Source organism: Sciurus carolinensis, chromosome 5 (genome assembly GCF_902686445.1).
Source record: "Sciurus carolinensis chromosome 5, mSciCar1.2, whole genome shotgun sequence".
Classification (NCBI taxonomy): Eukaryota; Metazoa; Chordata; class Mammalia; order Rodentia; family Sciuridae; genus Sciurus; species Sciurus carolinensis.
In genome coordinates, this window is record NC_062217.1 from 112,577,705 (window position 1) to 112,596,365 (window position 18,661).

The following is an 18,661-nucleotide window of genomic DNA, read 5'->3' on the forward strand; positions in this document are numbered from 1 at the left end:
TCTTTGAGTTACAATACACAGTGCCGAGATGCTTGTGAGATCATTGGAACAACTCCCTTTCTGTGCAGGAAGGAAAGGAAGACTCAGGAAGGTGAACTATCCTCAAGGCCACAATTGACCACTTGCCAGTCACACTTAAGACTTAGGAGATTAGGGACTGAGGATGCAGCTCAGTGGTAGGGTACTTGCCTAGCAGTGTGAGGCCCTGGGTTTAATCCCTGGCAAAACACACACACACACACACACACACACACACACACACACATACACACATGCGTGCGCCAGCACAAAGACGACTAGAGATTAGGCACTAGGGTAATATAAAATTCATGCTCATTCCGCTTTTCCAGCTGGTAAGATCTTGCTGAGGTCCTGCCTAAATTACCCTGACCACAATTCAAGTTTACTTCCTGGAATAAAAATGCTTTAAGAACTGTCTTTTAAACTGAATCCTTTATTAGGCAAGCAGCCCATGCAGAAACAGAGCCCCAGGGAAGAGGTCATTGCCAGCGCTGGCCTCTAAGGTCAAGTCAAGAGATGTTTGTGTCTAAACTTGGGGACTGGTGTACACCAGCTGGGATTTGTTAAATGCAACAAGGTAGCCACAAGAGTAGGAAGAACTTGGTAGGAACTCGATGGCTACTACTAGATTGGGTAGTTAAAACTTGTAATTATAAAAATTCCACTTCCTGTTTTTTGGCCTGTCCCCATGACTTTCTGACATTTTAGCCCCTTCCTTCCCAGTCAGTGTCATTTCAGCGAGAGAGAAGGGAAGCTCTGATGAAGAGAACACAAAATAGCTCACATATTTTGGGCATACACTACGCTTTCTTCCATAGAGTCTGCCAGGAATTCAGTCTGTGCACAACTGACACCCTTCCCTCAGCCCACTCCACACAGGACAGTACCAAAAAAATGACAGGCTTTTCTGTTCTCTGGTTCCCTAAGACTTTCCTTCACATCCAGTGTCACTGTGAAACAATGAAGAGAAGTAAATCCAAGTCAAAACTGGATGGAAGGTAAAAGGAGTCTTTATCATTGTTGAAAATAAGACGGCCTTTTGGGAAGACAATGTGGCATAGAAACCAAGTGACAGCAAATTGTGCCTATGCACATTATTTCCTATCGCTGATACTTACATCCCCAATTTTTTTGCTTATCCCCAGGTCCTCTCCTGTGATACTGTATGCCCCCTATATGCACTTTGTACATACCCTTTCCCCTACCAATGTGTCAAATACAGCTTGTAAATGTTTGGTCAATGAGGTAAAATGACAAGTAATTTTGCTATTCTGGTGATTGATGACTGTATCAAGAGGGGGAGAAATAAGGTAATTTCCAATCCACACACCAACTCAAATCTCAGCTGGAAATACAGGCATCTCCTCAACTTCTGTTTCCCGCTTGTCTCTATGATCCCTCATTTCCCTCCACAATGATCCCCTCTCCCATTTACAAATGCACCTCCAGGTGGTCATCAAATGGTAAAAGCAATGCAACTCTACTTTTTAATCCTTACAACCTCTTTAAATAGCCTGTGCTTAAACCCCTGCCATTTACAGCAATGGTCCTAGTATTCTATATATACTGATAATTCCTTTTTATTGAAACATGCAGAAGTCAGTTCAATGAGATCTCTATTCAATTTACCTCCCTCCTGAGATAATACCTTAGGGATCAACCCTCACCTTTCTTTACTCTTCCTCTCTAGAGAGTATGCGTGCGTGTGTGTGTGTGTGTGTGTGTGTGTGTGTACATACACTTCCTTTATTTAATCACCAGTGCCCACGCAAATCAGGAAGCACTGTTGTATATCTTTATTCATTTATTTGCAGTGCTAGGGATCGAGCCCAGGGCTTCTTGCAAGCCAGGCACACACTTTAACACTAAGCCACATCCCCAGCCCACAGAACTTGTATCTTGTAAAGTACATGCATGGTTTTCAGGTTCAATAGTCATCAGAAAAAAGAAGTCTGGGTTTCCTGATGAATACCTATGGCTGGGCTGGACTAGGGACAGAGTAAAGAAGACAAACTAGCTCATCAGCTTCATGAGGACAGGCCATGTGTTTTGTCCTCCTCTTTCACCTGCTATGTCTAGGCTACAGTAGACACTAAGGTAATTTATTGGTTGAAGGAATAGATGCAATGAATGATAAATGAAACAGTAAATTCAAGCCCTACAGGAATCAAGTTGAGGTTGCCAGGCTAGTTTAGAAACATGGAGATCAGAATTCTTGGAAGTAGGGAGCACAGGATTGGAGCAGCTACAATTACAAGGCGGGGAAATCATCCAAAAACCTTCAAGAAGTGGATGTTTATGGTGAGGCCACCTCTTTATTAGACTGGCTCTTGCTCAGACCTTGTAAGAAACACATGAAATGTGGAAAAAGAAAACCCCTCTGCTAGAGTTTCAGTACTAATTGGAGCTCTGAGACAACCTCATAGTAATGACTGGAATTTATTTCTGGCCTGCTTTATACTAGAAGAGTTTAACTTCATCTTGATTGCTGCAGCAATCTTTCAAAATGCTATTAATTTTATTCATCTTCAGATAGAGAAATTACAAGTAGAAAGGTTAATTCAACTGGCCAAGCTCAGAATCTGAATTCAAACCAGATTCTCAGTTCTTCACCATAACCCTGGCCTCATAAACAACATACTTTACACACAGAACAGACATGAGGCCCTGGGTTCAATCCCCAGCAATGCAAAAAACAAAAAACAAAACCCTAAAACCCAGCAAACAACAATAAAACCCGCATGACGTACCATAAACACCTAGTTAGACAGATGTGTGGGATTTCAAACTTTTTTTAAAAGTTAATATTTAAAAAACATACGTAAAATTTATAATAACTTTTTTTTGGGGGGGTGGGTACTGGGTACTAAACCTAGAGGTGCTCTACTACTGAGTTATATCCCAGCCCCACTTTTTTTTTTTTTTTTTTTTTTGAGACAGGCTCTCACTAAGTTGCAGAAGCTGACCTCAAATTTGCAATCCCCCTGCTTCACTCACCTGAGTCTCCGACACTATAAGTGTGCACTGCCGTACCCAGCACTCTTTGCGATTTTTAACTGTATATTTTAATAATGTTAATTATATTTACATTGTTGTTTGGTAAGTTATGAGAACTTTTTTTAATCTTGCTTTTTAATGTGAACCTCTATACCCATTAAAGGATCCCTCGTTTCCCCCCTTCCCCAGCCTCTGAAAAGCACCGTTCTCTTTTCTGTTTCTATGATGGCTTTTTCCTTCTGGTGCTGGAGATGGAACCCACAGCCTCCTGCATGCTAAGCACACACTCTAGCACTGCACAGGATCCCTGGCCTGTTTTCATGATTTTGACAGTTTAGTAGTCTCACATAAGTGGAATCGCGCAGTATTTTCCTTTCATGACTGACTTATTTAACTTAGCAAGATTAATCCATGTTGTAGCATGTGACAAGATTTCCAACTTTAAGGCTGAATAATATTCCATTATATATAAATACTATATTTTAAAATCCATTCAACTGTTAATGGACATTTGGGCCGCGGGCAGCTCTTAACCACTGTGAACAATGTGGCAATGAAAACAACGAAGCAAATATTTCTTGAAGGCTGGCTTTCAATTACTTTGGGCATATATCCAGAGGTGGGACTGCTGGATCACAAGATAATTCTATTTCTAATTTTCTGAAGAACATCCATACTCTTCCCTACTGTGGCTACACCATTTTATATTCCCCCAAACAACAGAGTAGACAGATTTTTTTCAGTAGAAGAACTGTTGGTTTTAATATTAGACTAATGAAATCGTTCAGGTTGTTGTGTCATGTAGCTCTTGAAAATTTAACTCAGTGAAAACTCTAGAACTTAGACCCTATTCCTGTAATTAAAGACAAACACTAGTTAACCATGAATTAATGATTTAAAAAAGATGGACATCCATCCTATTTTAAGAATAAACGTGGTTGGCATTTTCCAAGAGACTACAAGGAATTAAAAATAAAGTCAACGTTTAACCAACATAAAGGTAGTTAGGAAAAGTATTCCGACCTCTTGGAAATAAGTATGAGCATGCACATAAGTAGCACTCTTACCCTGGTTTTGGCATCAATTTTAGCTCCTCGATCAAGCAACAGTTTCACCATATTTGCATTTCCTCTTTTTGATGCAACATGTAAGGGAGTGATGTCATTCTGTGGAAGAACAGAAAAAGGAACAGTTTTGATATCCTTAGTTTAAATAAAACATTGCTGTCTAAACTTCCCCCAATATTGTCCTTGTTCCTTTTTAAACATTATAAAAGTATGCTTCCCAACATTTCTGATGGCAATTCTTTTCAGAAGGAGACACAAAAAGGATGAATTCAGAAGACTGTCTGGTTGGGGTTCAAATTTATTTATTTTGATCACTGGTGTTAACTGATAGATGAGATGATGACTTTTTTCTCCAAAATCCTGTTTTCGTTGTTGTTGTTGTTTTTAATGCAACTATTGCTTATGCAGCTCCTACACCAAAGATACCAAATTTAAGGGCAGGAAAAGGCTGCAAAGCATTTATTGATGCCTCTTTTGGTACCATATTCACTAGCTTCCAAAAGTGAACAGGCAACATTAAGGCTACAAAATCCTGTGCCTTTAACCAATGAATTTTCCTGCAAATTCGTGTGATACTAAGCATATTGGATAAGGAGCAGTGGACTGACAAGTGACTAATTAAGTTGGTCTAGACTGAGTTAAAGGAGTGTCATGTGACTCAGAACGTTCCCCAGGCTCAGTAGGAGCTTCGTGTTGTCACAGAGGGACAATAGCCGCTGAAACTGGAACATCTGTTCTTCCCTGACATCCCATGCACATCGTGCCTGAACGAGTTTGCAGGTTTTTATCAGCAATCTCACAGAGAGTTATAAAATTATCTTTGTAGACTACCCTCGAGGAATAGCCAGGTTGTCAGGACAATCAGATTCCAATCATATTCTCCTTGATTTTATTTATTTTTGGGGGTGTACCAGGGATGCTCTACCACTCAGCTACACCCTCAGCCCTTTTTATTTTGACACAGGGTCTCACTAAGTTGCCCAGGTTGGCATCAAACTTGTGATCTTCCTGCCTCAGACTCGGTAGTCACAGGAATAATAGGCATGTTCCACTTGGGCCTGGTTTAATGTTCTCCTTGATTTCAGTGGTTGACTACCACATTTCTGCCCTCTGTGCATCTTACAGGGGCTATGACCATTTCCAGACGGCCAAGGAAACATATGTATACACTGAAACAAATAATTCCCCACTTTGGTTCCTTATTATTGTGTAGCAGTAACACGAGTTTAAAAATCTGTTGTTTGCAAAGGTCAGAAATGTCATAAATAACTTTGGCTCTCAGGGAAATATAATTATAGTTTGGTAACACAAACAATATATTAGCTACCAGGTATTGATCACTTCCTGTTTGTCAGGTACCCTCCTAACTTCTTTTTATTTTTGCAGTGTTGGAGATCCACCTAGGGCTTCTCATATGCTAGAAAAGTACTCTGCCACTTGAGCTCCACCCCAGTCTCGGAAGTCTTTTTTACTATCTCATTTAATTCTCATAGTCCTCAACATGCCATATACAACCTGAATTGTAATCCCTGTTTTATAGATTCAGAAAGAGCCACCAGAAGCAGGATTCAATTTTTAAACTCAAACACGATATTTTTTTTTCATCTAAATATGTTTTTATTTTTTTAAATTAGAGCTTTGTAGTTATACATAATAGCTGGGTTCATAATGACAAATTCATATATGCATGGAATTCAATTTCAGTTCATGATCCCCCTCTTCCCTCCCGTCCTCCCTCCCTCTCCCATTTTCCTTCCTCTATTTAACTTAGACTTCCTTTTGTTTGCCTATTTATTTATATTTGATTGGTTCTTTCTATCTATGCATAAAGATGGAGTTCCCTGTGGTATATTTATATGTGCAGGTGATTTTTAAAGAATTCATTCTGCATCGCCTGCCTTTACCCATTCCTCCACTCTGCCTCTGATCTTCTTCTACATCAGGGATCTTCCCTTTATCTTTTTATTATCCTATCCTTCTCTCCCCCTTTCCTTTATTTTACTCTAGCTTCCTCATTTGAGAGAAGACATTTTCAACCTTTGAGTTTGAGTTTGGCTTATTTCATATAGCATGATATTCTCTATTTCCATCCATTTACTGGCAAATGCCATAATTTCATTCTTCATGGTTGAGTAGAACTCCATTGTATATATATGCCACAATTTCTTAATCTATTCATCTGTAGATGGGCACCTGGGTTGATTTTAAAACTTAGCTATTGTGAATTGTGCTGCTATAAATATTGAGGTGTCTATATTACTGTAGCATGCTGATTTTGGTAAAAAACCAAGGAGTGAGATAGTTGGATCATATGGTGGTACCATCCCTAGTTTTTTGAGGACTCTCTGTACTGCTTTCCAGAGTGGTTATGCTAGTCCGCAGGCTCACCAATAATGGACAAGCATACCTTCTTCTCCACAACCTCATCAGTGTTTAGTATTGTTTGTATTCTTGATTGTCATCATTCTGACTAGAGTGAGATGAAATCTTGGTGTAGTTTCACTAACGTTTATTTTTGGTACCTTTGTCAAATATCAGATGGCTGTAGGTATGTGGATTTGACTTGTGTCTTCTCTTCCGTTCCATTGGTCTTCATGTCTATTTTGATGCCAATACCATGCTAGTTTTGTTACTACAGCTTTGTAGTATAATTTCAGATCAGGTATTGCAATGCCTTCTGCTTTTTTTTTTTTTTTTTTTTTTCTCTTAGTATTGCTTTGGCTATTCTGGGCCTCTTATTCTTCAATGATTTAAAAATTATTTTTCTAATTCTGTGTCAAACACATTATTTAAAAAAAAAAACACTGTATAATGAAAAATTGCAAACAAAGTTTGAGAGAAAGCATGATGACTTTCAAGTGCTTCTCAGCCAAGTTCAATAAATTATCCACCTGTGGCAGGGGTGTTTTTGTGTCAGGGTACCTACTTAGCATGGGTGAGGTCCTGGTTCTGCTCCCAGCACCAGGTTAACCTTTTGTTAACATTTCTTCTATACCCACTACCTTTTCTCTTCCTATGGGAACTTGAGAAGAAAAGGCTGGGCATGGTGGCACAGGCCTGTAATCCCAGCAACTTGGGGGGCTGAGGCCCTAAGTAACTTAGTGAGACCCTGTCTCAAAAGAAAAAATATAAAAATGGTTTGGGGTATGGTTCCAATCTCCACCCCACCCCCTCAAAAAAAAAAAAAAAAAAAAAAAGAAAGAAAAGAAAAGGAAGATCTCAGGTATTACATTATTTCATCCATAACTACTGCATTAGTTGTTGTGGTTTTTTTTTTTTTTTTTGGAGATTTGGGGCAGGGGGCCCTCTGTGTTGCCCAGGTTGCTCTCCTACACTCAACCATTCCACAGAAGCTGGGACTATAGGGATACACCACTGCGTCTGGCTGGGTGGAGAGGTTTTAAAATAAAATCACAATAAATTATTGTTACTAAGAAAGTAAAAACAATAAAATAGCACCCAAGCCCCCATTTATGTTCAAATTATCTCCAACTGACTAAGTTGGTTTCTCCAACCCACCCCCCGCCCCCAAGAAGGCCCACACTGAAAGGTCCTTGAAGTTTCTTTTCATCTCTCAGGCTCCACATTTTCCCCAAGTCCATTTGTTATTGAAGAAACTTGATGACTTATTATGTAAAGTTTTCCACCATCTAGATTTGACTAGGGCATCCTCATGGGGTTGGAGGGGGTGTTTAACATGCCCTTTCCCCTCCATATCTTCAGCAAACATTTATATATTTTTAAAAACCATCCATTCCCTTGTAAGTGGAGAGCCTTCTCTATATCTTGTTATTTTTAGATGTTAAAATATAAATTAAGAATTATTTTTGTAATAATTAAGGATTATTCTTAGATGCCAAAATATAAATAGTGATTAATTCATTAAATAAAAGAAGAAAAAGACCTGAGTATAACACATTTAGCTTAGAAAGACTGGTGGGGAGTGGTGAGGACTAATATCATTGCTCTAGAACAGGGGTAGGCTGATGTTTTCAGCAAAGGGCCAGGTGGCCAAATTTTCTACTTTGCATGCCACAATCTCTGATCTGATGTGCCTGCTCAACTTTGTTACCAAAGCACAAAGTGGCCATGCACAACATGTAAAGAAATGTTGTACCCAATGGACTGGATTTGGTGCATAGACAGTCCTTGACTGACCCCTGCTGGGACCTATCAGTTTATATGAACTGTGTGTGACAGGTCACGAAAGAGGAAGTGAGGCTATCTGCTGGGCACCGTGTAAGGGTTAGTCTTGTCTGGCATGTGTGAGAGATGGTAGAGGAAATGTATTTTGTGTTGACTTGTAGGTATGTCTCAATTGTCTGTATGTTCTGAGCCCAACTGGTGTGGCTCTAAGGACCCAAGTAGTACAGTGCGTGAACTCTAGCTCTGAGCCAGCAGGTGGAGTGTCAGGCTAGGGACACAGGAGCCCAAGAGGGATGTGACACAAAGACTTCATCACTTCCCTCTGTATGTAGGGGCTTTCTTGCTATTGTCCCTTGAAAAATGGACTCTCCCCTGGTTGAGAAGGACTTAATTAACCTTTATCACAACAGGCTAATTTTAGTGAAAGCAAGAACTCTATTTCTGTTACTTTCTTCCATATTCCTGTACTTTCTCACAGACACAGAGATGTAAAAAAAAAAAAAAAAAAAAAAAAAAAAAAAAAGAAAAGAAAAGAAAAAAAAGAAAAAAGGAAAAAAAAGTGCTGGGAATTCCTAATTGTCATATTTTTCTCTACCCTTCCTATTTCATGACTTTAAAAATGTGTAATAAAGGACTTAGACATCTGCAACTTCAATTTACTTTCATGACAATTCATGAATAATTAGAAAATTTATTCCACTTAATAAAAGAATGAGCTGTAGAAATGGTTCTTAACTTGCAGATTAAGACACAGCTAACCACAGGCAGAATTAGGATCAGAATTCTGATTTCCAGATGTTCTTGCTGTGGCATTTTCAGGTAGGGATCAGAATGCCTCCATCTAAAGATTGTTGCTTTTCTTTTCTGTCAAATGGAGCGTTTGACTGATATGCACACTTTTTCATTCCCGAGTCATATAGTAACTGTTCCTGTCAGGTTGGAACAAATCAAGAGTAAAGTGGTACCTTTGTGTCACTCAGAGGGCTATTTATATTTTGATTCTTCTGTTAATAAAAGTACCTTATGCCTTACTATGTATGAGGCCTGGTGCTATATTCGTATTGTCTAAGCAAACAGCAAAATTATAAAATGCCAACATACTAGAAGAGCCTAATGATGTTAAAGACAAAATCTTGTTTAAAAGAACCCTCCTTTGTTGTTGGTGAAATGTAAATTTGTACATGCTTGCTGGGATGCAATTTGGCACTATGTATGAAAAGCCTTCAAATCGCAATCACAGATACAAGGTACAAGGCAGAGTTTGGCTGACGTGGTAGAAAGAGCAGAAGTACAAAGAAGGATCCAGCCCTGAGACCAGGTACACTCCCTAAGGCTGAGACAGGACTAGAATAAAAGATCCCTGAGCCAAGTGGAGACCAGCATGGAGTATTGGGCAAGAGCATTCAACTCCGGAGGTGACAATGTGCTAGAGACCTCCTCTGTGCTGCAGGGGTCTCAAGAAAACTGAGGGGGAGCTCTCAGAGTAAGTGAAATTCTCAGAGCCCAGCCCTCACCCCAAGGAAAATGGCAACATCTCCAGAGGACTCTGAGGCTCAAAACAAAATGTAGACCCCAAAACAAAATGTAGACTCAGCTTGACCCTTCACTAAACTGGTTCCCCTCTCATATTTGCAGCCTGACAGAAGGAAAAAAAAAAAAAAAAAAAAAGAGCATCTGTTTCCAGCAAAAGTACTAAATAACCAAGTCTCTCCTATTTTACAGATAGTATCCAGTGGTCTTATCTAATGGGGTGAATAACAGGCATGGAAAGATAGGAAATGTCAGCAAAGAATTCCTGGGAGAAAGTCAAATGGAAACACTTGATAAGAAAACCACAATATCAGAAATAAAGAATTCCTTTGATGGACCCATGAGTAGACTTCACACAATCAGGGAACAATCAGGGAACCTAAAAATACATCTATTCATAAATTTTTCCAAGCTGAAGTACAGAAAAATGGGAGGAAGAAAGAACCAAGGGTCCCAAGCCAAGGGACAATATAAAGTAGTAGCTGAACGAAGTTGTGTAAGGAGAAGAGACAGAATTGGACAGAGGAAATATCTGGAGAGTTATTAATGGTCAAGCATTTTCTGAAGATAGTGAAAGACATAAAACTCAAAATCTGAGAAGCTTTGGGGACACCCAGCAAGATAAGCAACTACCAAAATCCAATGATAATCATCAAATTGCTGAAAATGAAAGATAAATAATAAGATCTTGAGGGTAGAGGAAAAAAAGACATGCTTCATACAGACAACAAAGATAAGAAGTATAGAAGACTCAGCAGAAATTACACAATTTAGAAAATAAAGAAGTGACATCTTTAAATGTTAACATTCTCTCTTTCTCTACACACACACACACACACACACACACATTTTAAAAAGGCAATTGAGATGGGGCTGAGGTTGTGGCTCAGTGGTAGAGCGCTTGCCTCACATGTGAGGTACTTGGTTCAATTCTCAGCACCACATATAAATAAATAAATAAAATAAAGATCCATTCACAACCAAAACATAACAATTTGTCTCTCCAATGTTGAGACTATAAATGACTTTTCTTCATGCTTTCCTAAAAAATTTCTACCGTGGACATTTGTACAATTTACAGTGAAAAAATGCTTGTTTTTAATATTACCTAATGTGCGGCCCACCCCTCCTGCATCCTTTACTCTGAGAGCAACAGAATCATCTTACCTACTCATTACCTTCTCTAATATTTGAACTTGGAAGGAAACTACTAAACCTTGAGATATTCTCAATCTAAAATATATTACTATTTTCCCATTAATATAGAAAATTTATATGGCTAAAGATCCATATATTATTTTTGAGAAGAAACCTGAAATAAAGCTTGGGCGAAAACAAATTGCACCTAAAGTGTTTGTTGATATGATCTGATCTGAATTTAGTACAAACAAATATAGATACAATTTTCATTTTCTGTGATTTAGCTTGTTACCAGAATTTTTTTTTTGGATCAATAAAAATTTTTCTTTGTACTTTCAAAATGTTATAGAATACATTAGCATTTGGGAAGTTGCTTTGAAACTGACAAGGACCCCTGAGTTGATTCAGTACAATGACTGGATGAAGAGTCGAGAGGTTAAGGGGTTTACTTGGAGTTACAGGGTCTGGAGCTTGGGCAAGACTCCAGGTTTCCTGATTCCCGGGTATTTCCCTTTCTATTTCACCAGACTCTTTGTGCTTCCTTACAAAGCACTGTTTTCATCACTAGTGTAATAGCATCTTACTTAACTTCCATCAAACTAGTCAATGTAACAATCACTAAAAATGTATAAATACGATTAACCAAAATGCTTTTCTTTTCTAGTATTTCTTTTCAATCGTTTTTTAAATGTGGTAGCTAAAGACACACGTGCAATCCATACATAACATACATTTTACAAACAGCAATGAAGGGAATTGACTACAAAAATATTTATATGAAGCACTAACAGGATTTGGCTAAATATTCCAAATTTTTTAGGGGGGGTGGGGGTACCAGAGATTGAACTCAGGGGCACTCAACCACTGAGCCACATCTCCAGACTTATTTTGTATTTTATTTAAAGACAGAGTCTCACTGAATTCTTAGTGCATCCCTTTTGCTGAGGCTGGCTTTGAACTTGTGATTTTCCTCAGTCTCCTGAGCTGCTGGAATTATAGGTGTGCGCCACTGTGCCCAGCTCAATATTCAGAATTTTGACTGAACAAAATTATAGCACCTTTATCTCAAACTTCTGGACAAATTATGCACTTAACAAGACAACATGGACCATTGCTGTTTCCCCTATGTGAATTTGCATTCTCATAGTGGAATTGACAACTCCTTTTGTCCCCTCACTTTATTTTCTTCTGTGCTCATCTTTCACCTTGGTTTATATTTTCTCTATAACCTGGGCTCCTCCAAGGCAACAACTGCTGGTTAGGGGTTAAAATTCCAATGTAGAAGAATAAGGTTTTTTGTTTGTTTTTGAAACTGGGGATTGAACCGAGGGGTGCTTAACCACTGAGACACACCCCCAGGACGTTTTATATTTTATTTTGAGGTAGGGTCTAAGTTACTGAGGCTGGCCTCCAACTTGCAATCCTCGTACCTCAGCCTCTCTCAACACTGGGATTACAGGCATGTGTCACTATACCCAGCTGTCTTCTACTTTTAGGGAAAAGAAAGAAGCAGGCTGAGCGTGGTGGTGCATGCCTATAATCCCAGTGGCTTGGGAGGCTGAGGCAGGAAGATCACATATTCAAAGTTAGCCTCAGCAAAAGCTAGGTGCTAAATATCTCAGACTCTATTTCTAAATAAAGTACAAAATAGGACTGGGGATGTGGCTCAGTGGTCAAGTGGCCCCAAGTTCAATGACCTATACCCACCACCAAAACAAAAAAAAGAAAGAAGCAAATCACTCAGTAACAAGTTAGTTAAGCTTTCTCAGGATTTGTACAAATTCATTATATTCTTTCATATAATAAGTATTATATGGTATCATGCTGCATTAGATCAGATTATATTTTACAAAGATCACCTGTTTAAACCTCTAAAAAAATTGGTGCTTTCTAAACTATAAAACTGGTTCTGAAATGCATAGAAGATTTTTAACAATGAGTTTAGGGCAAAGGAGAAATTCCAGCCTGGTTATAACCTTATTTCAACCTCATCATTTCCCAGCTTAGATCTAGTAGCAGGCACATGTCACTGATGACGTGAATACCAGGTGCCAGTGCTCACTCTTCTACACCCGCCTTCCTGTTGAATGGCACCAGGAAATGTGCCTTATCTGGTCTGAGCATATTTTCTCATCTGTACTGTGGGTCTTTTAATTTTTTTTTTTTTTTTAGTTTATTTATATGTGGTGCTGATATCGAACCCAGGGCCTCATACATGCCAGGCAAGTGTGCTACCGCTGAGCTATAACTCCAGTCCCTCATCTGTACTATGGATACAATACTTCTACGGCCTCCATCACAGGACTGTCAGGAGGAGACATGAGATAATTCATGTCAAAAGGCAAGATGAAATTCACAGGTATTTCCAAATCTTTTGTCTCATTTAATCTCTACAACATTCTTAGAAAGAGATTTGATTGTTTTTGTCTTCATTTTACAGATGAGAAAACTAAGACCAAAAAATCAAACTAATTTGCCAAAGATTACAAAATTGCCATGGTTTGTCTGAACCCAAGTTCATGATTTCTCCACCAGACCAGTCCTGCACTTCCTACTAGTATAGACATAAAACCAATTATTAGTATTAGAGAATTTTGGAGGCACCTAATAGTAGGCTAAGAAAGAAAGATAAAATTTTAGGGTGGCACAGTGGTAATGAGCTACATTGCTTAGGTTCAAATTCCAGTCTATTCTAAACTAGCTATAAAACCTTAGGTAAGTTTATATAATTTTTCAGTATCATGTATTTCTTATTTGAAGCTACTAATAGTTCTTACAACACTGTCATGAGGATTCAATGAATTAATAAGTATAGAGTTTTAAAATTGGTGCTTGGCATTTAATAAACATAAAAGTGTTAGGAGTGAAACTTTTAAAAAAGTCTTTCTACCACTACACCCTCCCATCCTTTTTATTTTTTTTTATTTTGAGACAGGATCTTGCTAAATTGCTGAGGCTGGCCTCCAACTTGGAATCCTCCTGCCTCAGCCTCTGGAGTACATGAGATTACAGGAGTGCATCACTTGGGCAGAAGCTGTTCTTATTATTATTTGTCACCTGGACATTAAAAAAAAAATATGAATCAGTTGCATCTTATGAAGACATTATGAAACACTTTGAGTAGAAAAAAACCATGCAGATCTGAAGTAGTCCATGAAATCAGTGAAATCAGAAGGTGTTCAATGGGTCATCTCCTATCGATGCAAGAGGCACTAGAGAAGCTGTGGCTCAGCACTGGCTCAGCCTGAAAAGACTCAGCAGGGCTGTGTGGCTCTTGAGGGAGGAGCAGCAAAGAACGGAAAGCCTGTCCAGTACCCATGGCATCTAACACGATACACATGCTCTAACAAGATAGAAACACTTAGGTGCTCCACTATTGAGAATGGAGACCTGGAGTAAATGACTATACCTCTGCTGGGAAATGCCTGCCATTTCTTCCTTCTCAGCTCTCCTGAAAAACCCAGCTCAAGAAAAAAGTCAAGTTCATTTTATAAAACAATTAGCAAAGCAAGAGTATTTCTGCCTCTTCCCCAAGTGAAAGCACGGTCATTTTCTACCTTGCTGCTGATAAATGGCAGACCTTCCTTTGCATTTAAAAGACCAGTTTGAGTAATCCTTTTCTTTGCAAATCTCTAGGAGAAACTATCATCAAGTAAAAGAGGAAGTAGATTAGGCTGATGTGGAATAGTAGGGCAGAAAAGAATAAAATATAGGTAGAAAGGAGACAAAAGAAAAAAAAAAAGACTAACTTTAATCTGCAAGCCTTGTGTTAGTTTCTTGTCCCTTTGCTCCCCGGGTCTGTCACTCCTAAGTTTCCAGGAAATATACAAACCTTCACTAGCAATCTTAAAGTTGCTAGAAATTCACCCACTGTTGATTAGTCTACGAATAAATGGGTTTTAGAATAGAGGGAACAAAGGGAGATACAAAACCTATAAAATAGGTACTGTCCCAAAGTTAGCTATCAGATAAGAGAGAAGATTCACCTAAGGATCTTGAGAACAGCCAGACCACCATAGAACATCTTGTGACCACCACATACCTTCCCATGTCCATTCCTCACCTCTTCAAAAGAGCCTGAGACCCTGTAGGCATCTCTCACATTTGAGATGGCCTACATTTTCCCTTGAATGTACTGCTTGCTTTCGCAAATGAATCTCTGATATGTCTAGAAATTATTTTCTATGGCATTTGTCAAGGACTCTGCCACATTGAGTTGAGGTCCCCCTCTTTGGGACCTCCCTGGACCATCTCTGGTGACATTCAGGAGGTGAAAATACCACTCAATTTTCTAGATGAAAATTAAACAATATAACTATTTTCTGTTTGTGTTCTGTCTCATATTTCATGTTCTCAATAAGTCCAAGTTCTAAAAAAAAGTTGAGAGAGAATCTGGTATTCTCTACTAATTCTTACCACCTCTGGTAATTCTTACCTCTTGGTAATTACAGTGGTTAAAAAAAAAGGTCAACATTACAAAATAAGATATCTGAAGATCAAGATTCTGATATGTTGAGGATATGTATTTAAAACATTTAAAATTTTTTATGTTCTCTCATTCTATTCTTTTATAATTTAGCACCATTCCTAGTGTAAACAGAAACAGAAAATGATTAGCAAACAAATTTACAAAGAATAAGGAAGATATTTAAACAAAGACGACCACCATCTTCATTCAACCCACAGACATCTGTACATCTTTTGAAAGTCTTTTCATCTCCTAGGGAAGAGATTTGTATCTGCTAATCCCCAGGCACAGAGCATGTAGTCAGTAAATGTTGGATAAATAATACTTAAAAGTCATGTAAATGATGAAGATGACAATGATTTACTCTTAGAATCCAGGTTGAACCCAGGGGTGTTCTACCACGGAGCTACATCCACAGCTCTTTTTATTTCAAGACAGGGTCTTGCTAAGTTACTCCCCAGACTGGCCTTGAATTTGCAATTTTACCTCAGTCTCCAGAGTACTTGGCATAGCAGTCGCATAGATTTTAATACTATGTAGATAAACTCTAGAATTCCTGTTACTTTTAATTTCCTTATGAGTTTAAAAATTATTTTTCCATACATTTTTATCATTTTCCACCAAGACTACTTTATTAGTTTATTTTTATAAATTGGTTGAAGTATAACTGACATACCATAAGATTTCCCATTTTTTGTTTAGTTTGAAAACTACTGTTTATTACAAACTATAAAGTGGAAAATGGGTTTATGATGAAACTTCAATATATATTTTGAGTATAAAGAAAAAATATATGAATGGTTGATGAACTGGGATTTCTTGAGAAGAAGCTTGTACAGCTAAAAACATGTGTTCAAAAATGAAAGGAAGGCAACTTTTATTAAGTACCTAGTATGTGCTAAATAATTCGAGAAACAACTGACATTAATGGCACTGTATTTAACTTTGATAGCAATCCCATAGTGGTATTTTCTTATTTTTTTGATGAGGAAATGAGGCTCAGAGCAGCTTCTTAGGTATTCAACATCAAATAGTTTATATGTGGCAGAATTGGGATACAAGTCAGTCAGCTAGACACTAAAGTCTATGCATTTGTGAACAAATGAAAGAATTTGAATATTCGTTCTGAAGCAGAATTATTTTTTGCTTGAAGAATATGCCCTGCGTTGTTCCTGAGTCCCTAATTTACCATTTTTAAGTGTTCAATTAAATCAGTGATTTTTAGTGTACTTATTAGTTGTCTAAATCACCATTATCTAGAACATTTCCATCATCCTACAAGAAATCCCATATTATTAAATAGCCATTTCTCATTTTTTAGTCCCCTACATCCTTGTTTAGTTACACATTTACTCTCTTTTTGTAGATTTGCCTTGCCTGAGCTTCTCCTATAGATGGAACCATACACTATATGGCCTTCTGTGACTGGTTTCTTCCATTTAGCAGAATGTTTTCAAGATTCATCCATGTTGTGGTATGTATCAGAACTTCATTCTTTTCTATGAGAATGCCTACATTTTTTAATGCATCAAGAAATGCATAACATATATGCAGTGATGCTTTGAATAAGGATTTGCTATTTAAAGGATATACCCTAGAAAATTTCTGATAATTGAAAATACGTAAAAGAAAACACTCCAGCCTTCAGAGTTTGAAATATAAGTAGATCTTTGTTTACAAGGAATTATACTTAGATGGTCTTTTGTATAAAATATAAAATAAACTTGGAAACTTCCTTCATACTGTCTTGACTAAGGTGGCTACTATTGTTATTAAATATCCACTTAGCTTTTCATGAATTTTCAATTAACTGAATTAAATGATATGGGATTTCTTTTACAGATAATGAAAATGCTCTTTTTTTCCCCTCTCTTCTCCAGTTTTGCTAACTGCTTGCTTATCCTCCACCACCTTTTCTCTCTGTGTCTTCTGGGTAAGGAGATTAGGTCCACATAGCCTTGCTAAGAAGTAAGATATCGACTCCACTGACACTTTCTTGACCTCATCTCTCCCAGGGACACCCACTAAATCCCATTTGATGAGACACCTGATAGTGTCAGGCTCCCCAGGCAGTAGCAGATGCTTGGATATTTGATGTTTGTTGTGAAATCAGGTTCTGAGTGTTTGATCTATTTTGCTCCAAACTTAGGAGATTTATTTATTTTAAGGTTAATATGAGGCTGTTCATCATTAAGACTGTCAGAGGCTTCCACTTGGAAAAATAGGGGCGGCTCACCAACAATTTAGATAAGGCTTTCAGGTTTTCCTCTGGTTCTTTCAAGTGGTTTAGTAGTGTAGTAAGGCAGATCTTATTTAAAGTAAATATTCAACATTTGTCCCCGCCCACCTCAGCTGATACATATATTCCCAGCTGTTACCAGATAGGAAGACTGGAATCAAAGCTGATCTTGGACCTCTTCCCTCAATTACAAATGTCTCTTCTGCCTTTGTATCACTGGATGTTACAGATGATTCAATCTTTGTAGATATCTAGTTTGGTAGTTTTCAGTGTTATGCTTTTGGTAAAACACACATAAATTAAAACTTCCATCTCAACTGTTAAGTGTACAATTCAGTAGCAATAAGTACTTTTACACTGTTGTATAATCCACCTCCAGAATTCTTTTCATCTTGAGAAATTCAACTTTATACCTGTGAAGCAATTCTCTATCCCTTTTTACCCCCAGTCCATGGCAAACGCCATTAGGTTTCCTCTATGTTATAGCATGAATCAAAATCTCCTTCCTTTTCAAAGCTCAGTAATAATCTGACATGTGTATATCACATTCTGCTTATCCATTCACCCACTGTTGATCACTTATGTTGCATCCACCTTTTGACTACTGTAAATAATACTGCTATGTATCTAGGTATATAAACCTCTCCAGATTCTTAATTTTTTTTCCTGGTATAAACCCAGAAATACAATTAAGTGGTCAGATGATACCTCCAGGGAAATACCAAACTTTTTATCGTGGCTAAATGATTTTGCATTCCCATCAAGAGTGTATAGAGTTCTCAGATCCCCACAACCTTGTTTTTTTTTTTTTTTTTTTTCTATGTATAAAGAATTCTGATGTCATTTTAATTCAGACGCCTTTACTACACAATGACAAGTGAGACCCTTTATAATATAGTTTTCTCTGAGCCTCTGCTCCATTCAAATTATCCACCATTACCCATATTCTCTTTTTTGGGCTCTTAACCTAGAGTTTCCTTTTCCCAAAATGTCCATATTCCATTTCCCACTGTTGAAATTTTCTTTCTTCAATAACCAGTCCTAGTATTTTTC

General features: G+C 37.9%; 1 protein-coding gene and 1 non-coding gene across 2 annotated transcripts in view; both read right to left on the reverse strand.

Annotated features, from left to right (window-relative positions):
- The window catches only part of Ank3 (ankyrin 3), a 320,745-nt gene that overhangs the window by 166,744 nt on the left and 135,340 nt on the right, over positions 1-18,661 (reverse strand). Inside the window, 1 exon segment of the mRNA XM_047553901.1 lies at positions 4,086-4,184. Within this exon segment, the coding sequence (XP_047409857.1) occupies positions 4,086-4,184 (99 nt within the window).
- LOC124986031 (small nucleolar RNA SNORA13) lies at positions 4,477-4,609 on the reverse strand. Its single transcript, XR_007108941.1, has one exon. It is a non-coding gene; the product is annotated as a small nucleolar RNA SNORA13 (small nucleolar RNA).